Raw genomic sequence first — 14,457 nt, 5'->3', positions numbered from 1 at the left:
TCTCGGTAAATCTCATCCCTATAAAATGAGCAGCCTGATTTCATTTCACAAACAAGGAAAATGAGGCTCTGAGAAATTAAGGAACTTTCAGCAGTCAAGCAGCCAGAACCCAATTAAATCCCAGAGCCTGCGCACTACTCACTGGACCACTCTCCATCCCACAGGTCACTGCAGGATGCTCTGCTTCTTTTCCCTGATTGTAGACTAGGGACTATGAATCAGCATGAACTAGGCAAGCACCCATCCTTATGGGTGCTTTTAGCCCAGGAAGATAGTGGGGACCTAACTCTCAAAAGTCCCCAAGGAGGTATAAATGAAACATGGCCCTTCAGTTAAAAAGAACAGACTCTGGGGCTGCGTTCTCTGCTGCAGGCCCAGAAGCTACAGCTTCAGAGGCAGGCCTCTGTGCAGGACAAATAGGAGCCAAAATCCTTCTCTTAAGGTGACGTCTTGGAGGAAGCAACTTCATCACCTAAAGAAATGAGCATTATCCTCGGATCAGAGCCTGGGGACTCTCCCAGGGGGACTGGCTCCAATATTTCTCATGACCCTTTACCCAGTCCCATCTCTGGACAGTAGATGGGATCTCGGGCTTTTCTCCATAACCTCTGGGTCTAATGAAACTCCACTGGGTTGGGGCAGGAGCTAGGACTGGGTGACTGTGCGTTCACTGGGATGGCTTTGAACCCAGGGAGGATGTTTGGTAGCCAAAGTGAGCATTCATTGCCTCCTACCCAGGTCAGTTATGCCCTCGCCCTCCACCAAGGATGTGGGGCGGTTGAGATGTACCTGCTATGACTCTCCAGCACCTTCAGGGGTGAGGAGGCAAAGCGCAAGTCCCACAGCTGAATCACTGGAAGACGATCATCTTCTGAGCATAGCACCAACTGAGTGGCTACGTCTGGGTGCCAGGCCAGGCCTGAGCAGTGCATCTGTGAACAAAGCAGACCCCAGTGGGTGATGTAACCTGCCTTCTCTAGTTATGAATCTTCTCTGCCCATTTGGAAAGGGACCACGGAGGGCAGGGTTTGTGTCTCCTCTAGGTGACTGAAAACACCAGCGCCATCAGAAAATGAGTGATGACCATGAATAAGGGAGCATTAGAAGCCTCCAGATCACCTCTGTGTAGCTCACCTACGCTTTCATGCTCAACAGGAAATCTGTTGGATCCACATGCGCAACAGTTGAAAGCAGAAGCTTGGCCTGGGGAGGAGTGGCGGCCATGGCCAGGCAAGAGGCAGAAGCAGGTCCCAAGCCTGTACTCTGCCTCCAGGACTCACCCTGTTGCTGTGATCACTGACTCTGATGATAGGTTCATTCTTCCTGAGATCCCACACAACTGCCTTGCCGCTGGGGTGAGCAGAAGACAGAATGTGCTGAACTTGCCGGTTCCAAGAGAGTGCCTTGATGTCTTCTGGGGGCTGCTGAGGCAGGATGGGGGTAGGGGGTGGAGGACAACTTGTCACCCCTGGACCAAGAGACATCTGCTGTTCACTGCTCCCAACCACTCACAGAAAGCCCAAGAGCAGACCTGGATGGGGCTACCCAAACCCAGACAGTCTCGGGGAGCTGGGAGCTGAATTTTCCAGAGAGGATCCTTTAGGGTACTGGTATGGAAGCTGAGACAATGGCAGGCACACTTGGGTTTTACTCCTACCCCAAGGTGCTGAGAGGATAGAGTCAAGATTTAAAAATAGCCCTCATGTCTATGACATAGAGGGAGGGAGAGAAGGAGGAAGGTGATGGAGGGAAAGAAACATAGACACCCAAGATCCCCAGACAGTGAGGCAAAAAAGAAAAGCCATTGCTACTTTCTGGGCACAAGATGCTATCAAATTCATTCTTAACTCACCTCACGATACTGTCAGCATAAAACAGAGAAAACCCAGGAAGCAAAAAGATAGGCCCAGTTATAGACTGACAGAGGTACACTCAGAGGCAGACATACATGAGACCCTCAAATGCATGGGAGAACCAGATACAGAGACAAGACTGACAAAAAGGACAAGGGTTTATCCGGGAGTCCTCCTCTTATCCCCTCCCCGCCGAGCCCAGGGCCCTACCTCACCCTGCCTACGAGAAACAGCGCCCTCATTCCCTCTCTCAATGTCTTTTACTCCCCTTGCTCTTCTTCATTTTCCTCCTCTGGGGCAGTTTATCACCACAAACCGCTCCCCCACTCCCCACCTCCCCCACTCTCCCCTCCCCTCCCCTCCCCTTCATCCCTGTTATAATCAGGCTGGTAGCACGTTAGTCTGTGGAGCTTTATTGCCCTCCAGTGGTAAAGCCTGAAATCTCCTAGGCTCTGGCTGCCTCCAGAATTCAAGAGTGCCTGGGAAAGTCCGCTGCACACTGTAAGCAACAGCCCCGGGAGCTTCCTCACCTGTGACTTGGATCCTGGGGTCATTGGCACACTCAGGTTATTCAAATCCCAAATGAAGATTTCAGAATCATTGGCCCCTGAGGCCAGGAGGTTGCCCTGTAGGAAGAACAGGCCTTTGGAGGGACAGCATCCCAGGAAGAGATGAGAACAGGACAAAGGGGAAAGAGGCCCACATATGGGGCTTCCAAAGCCTCCCCAGGAACAACCTGGGAAGGGCTTAGAGTTATAGACCGGAGGTCATAAGTGAATGTTTCCATTCTGATCTCTATGGCGTGGCCATGTCTGACCAACTGAAATGTGGTACCTGGAAAGGATTAAAGTCGAGGGCTCTGACCGCCCCGGTGTGCTTCTGTTTCTGGGCAATCACAGGCTCCTTCCCCGAAGACAGGATGTGGGTCGCATTGTACAGAGTAAGCATGCCATTGTCCCCGCCGCCTGCAATAATCCCAGAGCCTTCCAGAAGCCCACTGCCAAAGCTCCCCCAGATCAGCTTGTGAAACCTACAAAGAGGAGGAACTAGCATGAGCAGCAGCTCAGGCCCATGTCAGTAAGCAGAGGGTGGGCACGTGTGCCAGCCTCTGCTGTTGGGCAGCCATGCCCACCCCCAGTGGGGCCTGCCTCTCGCCCTCATTTCCCACACACAGAACGTAGGTCTCCTCTGCCCGATCCTGCCCTTTCTCTGAAAATCATACTCCATCTATGTTACACCGGAAGTCGGAGGCCACTGCCTCAGAGTTGTGTGGGGAGGCTTTTCTTTTTAAGTTAATATTATTGGGGTTATATAGACCTAGTAATAAATACTTCAAATAGATTACTTCACAGAATCCTCACAACTCAAATAACAACTAACACTTCCTGAATACTTCCTATGTGCCAGACACTGTTTTAAGCGCTTTACACATATTAGCTTATTTAATAGTCAACAACCCATAAGGTGTTATTATTCATTCCACTTTCAACGGATGAAACTGAGGCACAGAGAAGTTATAAACTTCTGAATATACAGCTAGTAATTTTATTCCCATTTGACAGCTAGGAAGTGGCAGAATCAAGGTTCAAAATCAGGTCCATCTTGTTTTAGAGCCTGAGCTCTTAACCATCATTAAATACTGTCTCCTGTCTAAAGCAAGAGCCAAACTCTTCTGTACCTGACTAGAAGCATGTTCTCTAGACCAACAATTGTTGTCCCCTCTTCCTCCCAAACTGGAAGTGAGAAAAGACACAAGGACCTCCCCACCCATGCCTCTTCCATGCGGCTGGCCCATTGGAGCTGCTATGTGGCTGCAGTGGGCCATCCCTAGAGACACAGAGGCATGAAGAATAAATGTACTGCTTGGGAAACACTTTTCTGGCTTTCTGAAGCTGCTTCTAACAACATACTGCCAGTGTCTTGCACAAGGAAAAAGATGGACCCTGGGCTCCTACAGACAAGGATGGGTGTTCTGCAATGCCCCTAGAGAAGGCACGTGAAATCCCCAAGCCTCATAAGTGGTTTGTCCTCCATTTCACAGTTGCTAGCCAAGGAGATTTCTGCAGCCTTTTAGAGAAGCCAGATTTCACATCGAATGATGTCCTAAAATTCCCTAACTGAAATGAAATGTTCCCACATCCTGAGAATAGCAAGCAAGGAAATTGAGTGGGGTGACCAGGCAGGAACCTGTTTGGCCAGTCATTAGAGCAGAGCCAACCCATCAGAAGCGAAGAGCTGAGCACCAGTTCAGACCAGGTCAGCATCTAAAGCAAAACAGCAGAGCTGACACAAATGGTGGATCTAAAGCTACTGTCAGAAAGGCTATGTTTTCTAAGGTTGGGCTGATCTTAATAGGGCAGAAGAATGTGTTCCATACCAGCTCCAGAGGCTGCCATAGCATCCTGGGGCTAGAGATCAGGGTGGGCAGAGGGCATATGAACAGAGTAGCTAGAGAAGCCCCTAAGAGGTCACACAGGAACCAGAGTGGGCTCTGGCCTGTGAAAAACTCACATGGGAATGGTAGAGGTGTAATGACCTCAGTATGGTCAGAGCACATGACATACAAACCAGAGTAAAAGGTACCTGAGTCTTCAAGGAAGGGGGGCGCCACCAAAGGGTTTGAGAAGAGGGCCCAGTTACTTAGAGTGGCCGAAATGCAGAACACAGAGTGTGACAAAATGATTTTCTCTCTGTAAGTGTGTAGAGGGTATATTCTCGTTAGCCACTAGTGAGGGTGAAACAAGCGCCCAACGAGGACGTGATAGAGAACACCTGGGAGAGTGGGAACACCTGGGACGAGTCAAGCAAGGACAGGGACTTGATCATTCAGTGGGTTCAAGGCATTTCAATCCTCTCTCCTCTGCAAGTGGACAGGGGACAAGAGATAGCTCTGTGTGTGTGTGTGTGTGTGTGTGTGTGTGTGTGTGTGTGTAGAAAGAGCACGCATGAGCATGTGAGCAAATGTTAAACTACTGATGAATCTAAGTTAGGTATTTGATTGTTCATTGTACTATTCTGCAACTTTTCTATGTTTGAATAGTTTTAAAATAAAATGTTAAAAAAAGAGAAAGAAAAAAAGATGGCCCTTTGGCCTGAAAATAGAACTGAGATTTCAGGGGAAGATATAGGATGAAGAGTTTGTACGAGAAGGTGGGAACTATCAAAACATAAGAATACAGTTGGAATTCTCTGCTAAGAGGTCCCCAGGATAATGATGAAATGACGGAGACCCTATGGCATCACAGAATAATGGGTGGCACCTAAAGAAAATACAGGCCCTCTGATTCCCACTCAGACATTGTGAAGCAGAATTTCCAGAGACAGGTCCAGGAGCTACATTTTTAATAAGACCCTCCAGGTAATTCTAACAAACAGCTAAGCTTGAGAACCACTGTACTAGATACATCAGACTGCATACCAGTCTAGAACAATTGGGGAAGACGCTGAACTTCATAAAGATAGAACCAGCCTTAACAACTAGCTCATGGCTATGCTTTGGGCAAAAAGCAAAAGGCAAGGCTGAAGAGATCAGAAAGTCATACAAGCTCATCTGTGCCAAGCTTTAGCTACCTTACGATTAGGAACATGTGCAGCATAAATCTTGCTCCCACAATTTATGTACTTCTTTGTTTTGGATTTTGCTTTTATTTGCTTAGAAAGATTCCCTTTGAAACATGCCAGCCTCGTGTTGGTGAACTCAAGTGAAACGAGTTTGTCCATCTCCCGCCCAAAGCAGCTGAGGAACTCCAAGTCTCCTTGAAAGTCACACAGAGCAATGAAGGCAGTGCTCCAAGCTGGAGAATCAAGTCACTGAAGTGGCGCAATGGATGTTTGAGAGACTGCTTTTCTTAATGCATGGTATGTGCCAGGCTGTGTGCTTACTATATATCCGAAATTTATAGCAGAGAAAACAGGGCCAGAGAAGATAAGTGACACACCCAAGAGGGCAGTAGGTGGCAGAACTGGGATTGGAACCCAGGTCTTTCCAATAGCAAAGCCCATGCTCTCTCTACTCTGTGATCTTGATGTCTTTTAGAGAGAAGGCAAGTCTTGGAAACAGGAAAACTAAGAAGTATACAAAGTGACCTTTTTCTGCTTGGTGTTGCCCCTTACACAGACACCCAAAGAGAAGTCGAAGTGCTCCCAAAGAAGGTAGAACTAAAATAAAGGTACTGGAAGAAAGACCACCTACTTTCTCCATGTTACTAGAGGATGGGTCATACGGAGGTTACAGAGGCCACTTAGAGATCTAGAACCTCAGTGAGACAGAGCTGGAGAGTAGCAGATCACACATTGGCCTCTGACATCATCGAGCCACAGCAGCTATTTCCTCAGTTCAAAAGTCAATACATAAACACGTATTACTCTCCCAGAAACCTTTCCTCTTGAGTGAGATTCATCTAACAGACCAAACATCGCTTGCTTCAGTGCACATGTTGACCCATATTGATTCTGATTTCATCCCGTGGCGTTTATCCATGCATTCTCTTCAGGCTATTTACAGCTTGAAGCTATCTCTTATTTACACCCATACCAGTGTTTCAGAACATTTCTCTTTCAGTCAGGTATTTCTAAATAGATATTTCTCTGATGCATCATGGATTGAGGAGAATTCCATGGATTCAGGATTCAAATGCGGTTGTGGCATGGGGCCGGTGAAAAGGGCAGGCAGAGGAAAGCAGAAGATTTTGAAAAGTATATGTTTCATTAATAATGAAGAGACACAGGAAGGAGTTTTTTAAAAAATAAAGGAAAAAGGAAGGAGACTAAGCTAGAAAAAGAAAAGGAAGGAGAGTCTGAACACACGACCTGAATTCAAACTCCACAGGTTCTTAGAAGTCTCCTTGTACAACCTCTTCTTTATACGTCAGTGAGGAAACCTAAGACCACTGACACAACTCAATTTGCCCAAAGTCACACAGCTTTGTTCCAGGCTGCAACCAACACAACTGTGCTTTCCACTAAGCCATGCAGTAGACGACACAGAAAAGAGGAAAGCAGAAAGCAAGGGATGGATAGCCCTCCATCTACCCTGATCATCTTAGTCAATAGGTTGTGATACTAACTTTTGAGTAAGTGACCTAACCCAGGCTGGAACAGAAAGTGGGTGTCTGAGACCCAAGGGTGTCTAAGAGGATTTCCACCGAAAAGCCCCAACAGGACTGTGTCAAAGGGTATCCCTTAGGTCTTTGGGAATGAGAACCCATCTTTGGAAACAATTTTAGAGGTGGAAAAGAAAGTAGAGATGAGATACGAACCAGTGTTAACTGTCCTATTTATGTTGGTGATAGCCCCCAAACCCCTGCAGGGTGGAACAGGGTATGAGGGGAAGACGTGAAGTTCATGACTCCCACATTCAGTACCAACGTTTCAAAAGGGGTCCATTCAACTAGTTGGCTTCAAAATAAACAGATTATCACCCTTGAAAAGCTCTTAAGACACTAGGACTAACTGAAGACTAACTACAACTAACTAAAGTGGTAATTCAGTTTGGTAAACCAGAAATTTCTAACATCACTCATTCATTCAACAAACATTTATTAAGCACCCAATGCCAGGCATTGTCCTGGGTGCTACAACAATGAATAAAACAGACAAAAATCCCTGCCCACAGGGATCTGAGGATTCAGTTTCAAGGTTTCTTCAGCAATCTTATTGCCTCTTTTTTAGGAACTCAGCCCTAAGACGCCACTACTGAAACTGCTGCTTGGCTGGTTGAAGAGAAGAGCTCTGCCCACTGCCCCTTTTCTTATCTCTAGGAGTATAACCATTATTGAATTACCTCACCCCTTTCAGGGGCCCTTTCTGAAATGCTTGTTTAGAGGCTAAGAATATTTCATCATTATTGGTAAACCCTCCAGTGCCTGATCTTCAAAAGGTACAGGTACTGAAAATACAAAGAGATGTAAAAAACTGCAAAATAAGGATACTGTCAGAAAGTGGTAGAGGGGCTCAAGAAAAAAAAAGAACAATAACTAAACTTTCATTATCAGATTAAACCACGAAAATAAAGAAGAGGGTCTGCTGTCTAAACGTCTTAACTAATCTCTCAGATGGACCCCAAAATGCACAAGAAGATGGAACATTCTAGACCAGTAATCTCCAAAGTGGGATGGGCAAGATAATTCTCTGGGATATAAGAAAAAGATTTATACTTTTAATCTAAGAAAGATATAAATTATATTTTATTAACAGTACAGCAATAAATGTATATTATTTTATTGAATATGTAACTTGAGTCTAGTGATTATTCACATTTTTCCTAATGGTACAATAATTTGGAGACCATTGCTTCAGACTGTAAACCTCATCTTTATAAAACCCATAAAAGAGCAATTGAGTAATGGAAAGAAGGTAGGCTTTGCAGTTAGGCAGGCCAAGATTTACATCCTAGCTTCTCAGAGTCTTGGTTCCCTCCTATGAGAAATGGGAACAATGGTATTTATTGCTTAGACTTATTTTGGGTGATGAATAAGATCTAAAGAGCCCCTAGCAGAGTGCCTGGAATGTATGCATGTGCTCAGTGAATGCTAGCTAGTAAGTGAATGCCCTCTCAACCTGCCAGGGCCACGAAATCCATGAGCACCCAATCAGTCCCTGACAGCGGTGAAGAAAGGATCATTCATTCTCCTCCGTTGGCAGAAGAGAGGGTTGTTGTGTAAGGTTATCATCTTCACAAGAGCCCCAGGGAGGAAGGAGTCAACATCTCTGCGTTCAGAGAGCGATCAAGTAATCTGGGTCCAGACTTGCGTGACGCACCTCTATCACATGACTCTGCCTGACCTGCTGCTGACCAGAAAGGACAGGGTGCTTTAAAACTCCTTTTGCAAAATAAACCCAGAGCTAACGTCTCTCCGACTTGGTGAAGGTCCTTCTCCCCCCGGTTGTCCCCTCATGAGCCCTGAGAAACACACACTACTCTCAGGATTCCCCATCAGGGTCTACTCCAGGATCTGCCCTGCATACACATCAGCAGTGTAGACACAGTACCTGCTTGAGGCAGAAAGGACTCCCTTGCGTTTCAAGTCCAAAGAGGGGTCCCTGAAATCAACCTCAAAGATTTCCAATGTGCCAGTTGTGCTAAAGGAGGCATCTAGCTGCTGGGCAGATGTTCCTAGGTGCAAGAAAAGTCAAGAAGAGGCAGCATATGAGCAAGAATATATGCATGGGTCTGAGCCATAAATGCTTAGGGAATGGAGAGAAGGAACAAGAAAGGACTGGGTATAATCGTTTTCAAATGGTAACAAAGAAGCATGAGGTGCTTGGCCTTGAGCCATAGTCCAAGGTTGCCCCCAGGTAGCAAAAACATCTAATATCCCTTTGTTTACGCTACGAGCCAACCCCACCTTTCCATGACTCTAAAGCTTTCTCTGATGCGCAGTAAAAAATTCTGGACACTAACTTTCCCCTCAACCTGTGTACTTCTGGTGGATCCTAGTCCTCAAAATCATCATACCTGCAGCCAGATACACAGGGTATTGGAGGGCTGGGCTCCACACTTGAACAGCTGGCCTCTCAAGTTCCTTCAGCTTCATGGTCTGTCCTGTATGTGGCAGAAAATTGACATGGCCCTCAGCCCACTGAAAATAGAAACCAGCAAGCTTAAGGGCCAGACCCAGGGAGCACCTGTGAACACGAGATCTTGTTTCTCTCTCTCCATCACGGGATGGGGCATCTCAGGGCATCACAGGGTGACACATGACCATCTGCAGATCTGTAAGAACAGTTAATTTACCCAGTTACTGAAATCTAAAGCTTTAAATCCAAAGATATTCCACCACACTGGTTGTCACAAGCCCCCGGGTGATAATAACCATCAAATCGGGTAATCTTTCAGTGACCTTAATAATTCTCTTCACTTTATATATCATCCGTGTGCTGATGACTCCCAAATTTATGTCACTGACACGAATCTCCCCTCTGAGCTCCAAGTTCTTACATACAACTGCTAATCAAATATTTCCATTTAGAAATAGCACATACCTAAAAGTTAGTCTGCGTAAAATGGCATTCTCTTTTCCACACCTCCTCCCCACAAACCTGTTCTTCCTCCAGTTTTCATCTCAGTAAACGGTACCACTGTTCTCCTAGCTACTCAACTCAGAAACCTGAAAATTACCCTTGACCCCCTCTTCTCCCTTATTCCCTTCTAATTCATCATTAAGTTTCCCAGATCTTAACTCCAAAATGTATCGAAATCTGTCTACTTTTCTCCACATCTCCACCACCACCACTCTATTTGAAGATACATCATCTCTCACCAGGATTACTGCAATAATCCTCCAACTGGCCGTCTCCCCGCTCCTCATACCATCACCCAACACAGCACGAACAGTAAACTTTTAAATACAAAATAGGATTGTGGCATTCCTTGCTTAAACTCTTCTAGTGGCTTCTATCACACTCAAAGTAAAATTCCAACCCCTTATTGTGTCCCTGTTCAAAGGCTGCTGCCTACCGCTTCAACGTCATCGCTTGCTACTTTCCCCCCTTACTCGTTGTGCTTCAGCTGCCTTAGCCTTTTTGCATTTCCTGGCTTTTTCCTATCTTGAGCTTTCATAAGTTCTGTTTCTTACACCTTTTTTTTTGGAAGGGGAACAGGACTTCATTGGGGAACAGTGTGTACTCCCAGGACTTTTTCCAGGTCAAGTTGTTGTCCTTTCGATCTTAGTTGTGGAGGGTGCAGCTCAGCTTCAGGTCCAGTTGCCATTGTTAGTTGCAGTTGTTAGTTGTGGTTGTTAGTTGTAGGGGGTGCAGCCCACCATCCCTTGCGGGAGTTGAGGAATAGAACCAGCAAACTTTGTGGTTGAGAGGACACGCTCCAACCAACTGAGCCATCTGGCACTGGCTCATGTGGGAATCGAACCGGCAGCCTTAGGCATTAGGAGCACGGAGCTCCAATGGCCTGAGCCACCAGGCCGGCCCTGTTTCTTATACTTTAAGTGCTCTTCTTTCATTCTTTCCATGACTGGCTCCTTATCACATCTTTCTGGGCTCAGCTTCTCACCTCCTCAGAGAGGTGAGCCATCCAGTCAAAAACAGCCTCAATTTTTCTCTTCTTAGCAATTTATAATTATATATTTATTTACATTTGTACCATTGGTCTCACCCACTAAGTAAACTCCATGAGAGCTAGCTCTGTGTCTGCTTTGTTCACCATGTTACAACTGGTGCCAGAACAATGTCTGGCACATAGAAAGTGCTTGATAATATTTGCTGAATGAATGCAGACATTCACTTTAACTCCGTGGTTTCCAAGCCAATTCTGATGCATATTCAAGGTTTGCTAGCCCATATCCCAATGGGCTAGCAAAGCGCAGAAAAGTTTTTAAAAAGAAACACTTTTTAAAGGGAGGAAACTTGGGACCCACTACTACCTGCTTGAGCAAGCCAGTCAGGTTACTGGCAACCTATAAAAACCCGCGGTATTACTTAATCTCTAAAGTACTTTCCAGCTTGAAGAAAGCTTGAGACTGCCAACTTAGCCAAAATTTCCAGGGGTCCTCTAAACACTTGAGGCTACCTCAGGTATCTTCTGACGCGCTACACATCATACTAGTTATCAGTGCCACCTGCTGGTCACAGCCATTTTCACGTTTCTTGGAAAAAATCCCTTAAAATTAGGACTCGCGATTAGCACTGTGCCCTTGACATGTGTATCTCATTTAATTCTCACAGTGGTTCTGTGAGATAAGTACTATTATCATCCCCATTTTACAAAGAAGAAAACTGGCTAGGTCAACATGTGAATCCCTATCAGCCTCCAGAGTCCAGTGCTTTTTACCATTATCTAGTCTAAACTGAACTAAAGTCCATAAAGTGTTTAAACCCGGACACTAGACACTGGGAAGATGGGCTTTTAATCTACTTTGTTCAGAGACATCTGTTCACAGACAAATCCCCGCTGGGGTCAGAGTAGCCGGGGAGGGGGCGTTGAAGGTGGGAGAGTTAGGACCACTGAAGAACTGAACAGACTCCTGCAGTGATGGAGGGCGCCGGCTACCCTTGGCAGTCCGGTCCCTGTGGTCCGCAAAGCTTCTCTCCGGCCTTCCCCGAAGTGCGGCGCGCGGGGGGCATTAGCCACAGGCCTTCCCGCCCAGGCAGGGCGCCCAAACTCGGAGCGGGCTCCCGGGCCAGGTCAGGTCTGGGCCCAGGGCGGATGGTAAGACGCGGGGGCAGCGCTGAAGAGGGACCCCGGTACAGCAGGGAGCGTGGAGCCGGGTCCAACCCGGCCCTGTGAGGCACACCAGCCGAAGCCCGGGGATGTGCCCGGGTCTCCGCGGAGGGCGAGCCCGCCCCCCACCCCCCACCCGGCGCTCTCCAGAGGGAGGAGAGGCGTTCCGGGTCCCCAACGTGACCTCTGCCCTCAGGGGCCCCAGACAGGCGGGGAAAACCAACCTGCCAGGAGAGCCCAGGCCAGGGGTCAGGCGTGACAAGCGGGACCTGGTCTTCTCAAAGGGCTTTTAGGCACAGCTGGGCACTGTGGACGGCGGCTGTGGAGGGCCAAACGTAATCCTGGCCCGCAGGGCACTGCCGCCCACACGCGCCGCGGAGCCGAGGAGTCGGCCATCCCACGGAAAGGATATAATAGGATTCCGCTGTTAATGGGCCTCCCTCACCTGTCCTGTGATTGCGCAGTTCTGCAGCAGTAAGTCAGATCCTGCCCCTAGTAAATTCTGGTTTATTCAATTTGAGCTAGGCTTCGGGGCAGCCTCTGAAAAGAGAAAATACTAATTCATTATCTACTTATTGAAGCGGAGAAGACTCGGCCCCAGCTCCAGGAGCTCTCAGCAGAACCCTAATTGAAAAGGTAAAAAGCAATCGAGGCCATAAATAGCGATGAAAACACTGTAGCCCAGCAACAACTGATGCCCCAAACTACTGGTTGAACTAATTAAGGGCTATATGTGTGCGGAGGGCAAGGTACTGTAGACCAGGGGCTTCTGGAAAGGTTTCAGGGACATGAGACGAATATTATACCTTGGAGCTGCAAGAAGGTAGGTGATGACCCAGCAAGGAGTTAATGGCCCAACCAGCTAAGAGCTGCCCTGCCATTTCCGATGCCATGAATGAAAGAGGCTAGGGTTGCGGGGAGTGGGCTGGATATAGGTTGTGGAATTCCAATTCAACTCTGAGATAATTGGGAGTTACTAAAAATTATGGGTAGGGATGCAATACGATAAAGATTGTATTTTGAGACTAGCAATATGGATCCCCTTAGAGAACAGATTTGGAAGCAGGACTCAAATTAGGACAATAGAACAATCCAAGTACCAGGTGATGAAAGTCTGGATTAATATAGTGGCAATGTTTGTAAAAGAATAGACAGATTTTTGTGACTGATAAAGGAGTTGGAGAGGGAGGCAAAGAGCATATATATCTTGAGGGAATTACAGCATTTCCTATTAAAAATGTGCTAACAACAGCTTAAGATTTTAGACCTAAGTTTGATTTAAAACTTTTTGATTCAAAACTTTGATTTTAGACCTAAGCTTGATTCAAAACTTTCATCTAATGCATGAATTCTACCATATTCCTGCCTGATATCCTCCAGAGATAGTGAGCCAGTTATCTTGAGACAGGCCCCAAGTCATGTGACACAACTCTATAGATTTCCTTTCATGTGGACTTGGGAGTTCCCAAGTCAGGACAGAAGACAATTTAGGTCAGCCTGTGCCTGCACACTCTATGTACTAAGTACTATTTCTTGAACTTCTTAGTACAACGGTGGATGAGACCTGAGAGAAAGTAAACAGGGTTGAAAACTGAACCTCAGGCAACACCTCAAATTAGGGAATGAGGCAGAAGTGTCACTGATGGAGTGCTCTGAAAGAAATTGGAACCAAAGGCATAAGGTCAGTTTCAAGCAGGACACAATTTTATTTTTTTAAAAGTGCACTCTTCTCTTGACTCACATGTTATAAATTCTTTTCACCTTGTTTTATAACTGCCAGTCTCCTCTTCTAGGTAACTACTTGAAGGCCATTATTTTGTCCTGTTCAACTTTATATCCCCAGGGCCTATCTGCCTGATATATACATGAGGAACACAGATGTTTGTTAAATGATTACCAACTGCTTTAAAGGACAGAGAAAGAAGACGTATAAAAAGCCAGTGGATGGGGGGTGGGAAATGAGAAGGGGGATCAAATATATGGTGATGGAAGGAGAACTGACTCTGGGTGTTGAACACACAACGGGATTTATAGATGATGTAATACAGAATTGTACACCTGAAATCTATGTAATTTTACTAACAATTGTCACCCCAATTAAAAAAAAAAAAAGCCAGTGGAGATTTTCAGAGAGGCATTTCAGTGGAAGTACCCACTCCCTGATTACATAAAAGTGTTTCACTGCCTGGACAACCACTAAAGGATCCCTTATTTAACTTGAATGGACTTGCTTATATAGGTCATGTTGAATGTATGCTTCTTTGTGTCAGGTTTTCAGGCAATGATTGTAATTTAAGAAAATGTTCCCAAAAGGAAGAACCTAAGTTGGTTCATTTAAAAACAGATGTGTTGTAGACAGCAGAATTGCGCAGCGGAAGTGTGCTGGGCCCATAAAAACGGATGCATTGATATAGACCCTCAAAAACACGG

At 46.2% G+C, this 14,457-nt stretch overlaps 1 protein-coding gene and 1 long non-coding RNA gene across 13 annotated transcripts in view; one reads left to right on the top strand and one right to left on the bottom strand.

Moving 5' to 3' along the window:
• SEC31B (SEC31 homolog B, COPII component) overlaps nucleotides 1-12,427 on the bottom strand; it is a 29,506-nt gene extending 17,079 nt beyond the window's left edge. For 3 of the 11 annotated variants that reach the window (XM_074339191.2, XM_074339190.2, XM_074339193.2), the window contains exons 1-8: nucleotides 12,252-12,394; nucleotides 9,480-9,567; nucleotides 9,310-9,396; nucleotides 8,844-8,967; nucleotides 2,688-2,883; nucleotides 2,384-2,479; nucleotides 1,281-1,424; nucleotides 790-932 (exon numbers count right to left, since the gene is read on the bottom strand). In XM_074339191.2, coding sequence (XP_074195292.2) covers nucleotides 790-932; nucleotides 1,281-1,424; nucleotides 2,384-2,479; nucleotides 2,688-2,883; nucleotides 8,844-8,967; nucleotides 9,310-9,396; nucleotides 9,480-9,528 — 839 coding nt within the window. In that variant the 5' untranslated portion in view covers nucleotides 9,529-9,567; nucleotides 12,252-12,394. Of the gene's footprint in view, nucleotides 1-789; nucleotides 933-1,280; nucleotides 1,425-2,383; nucleotides 2,480-2,687; nucleotides 2,884-8,843; nucleotides 8,968-9,309; nucleotides 9,397-9,479; nucleotides 9,568-12,251 lie in introns of those variants that run through there. The other 8 variants (XM_074339194.2, XM_074339189.2, XM_074339186.2 and 5 more) reach the window with 7 other exon arrangements.
• LOC141572912 (uncharacterized) lies at nucleotides 12,401-14,167 on the top strand. 2 transcript variants are annotated; one of them, XR_012498464.2, is made up of 3 exons: nucleotides 12,401-12,501; nucleotides 12,609-12,663; nucleotides 13,574-14,167. It is a non-coding gene; the product is annotated as an uncharacterized LOC141572912 (long non-coding RNA). The 2 variants fall into 2 exon arrangements; XR_016018897.1 differs by lacking the exon at nucleotides 12,401-12,501 and having other exon boundaries at nucleotides 12,524-12,663.
• The last annotated feature ends 290 nt before the right edge of the window (nucleotides 14,168-14,457 follow it).

The sequence above is a fragment of the Rhinolophus sinicus genome, chromosome 15, assembly GCF_057876585.1.
Source record: "Rhinolophus sinicus isolate RSI-liver-muscle chromosome 15, RSI-T2T, whole genome shotgun sequence".
Classification (NCBI taxonomy): Eukaryota; Metazoa; Chordata; class Mammalia; order Chiroptera; family Rhinolophidae; genus Rhinolophus; species Rhinolophus sinicus.
This window is presented reverse-complemented; position numbering and strand designations above follow the sequence as displayed.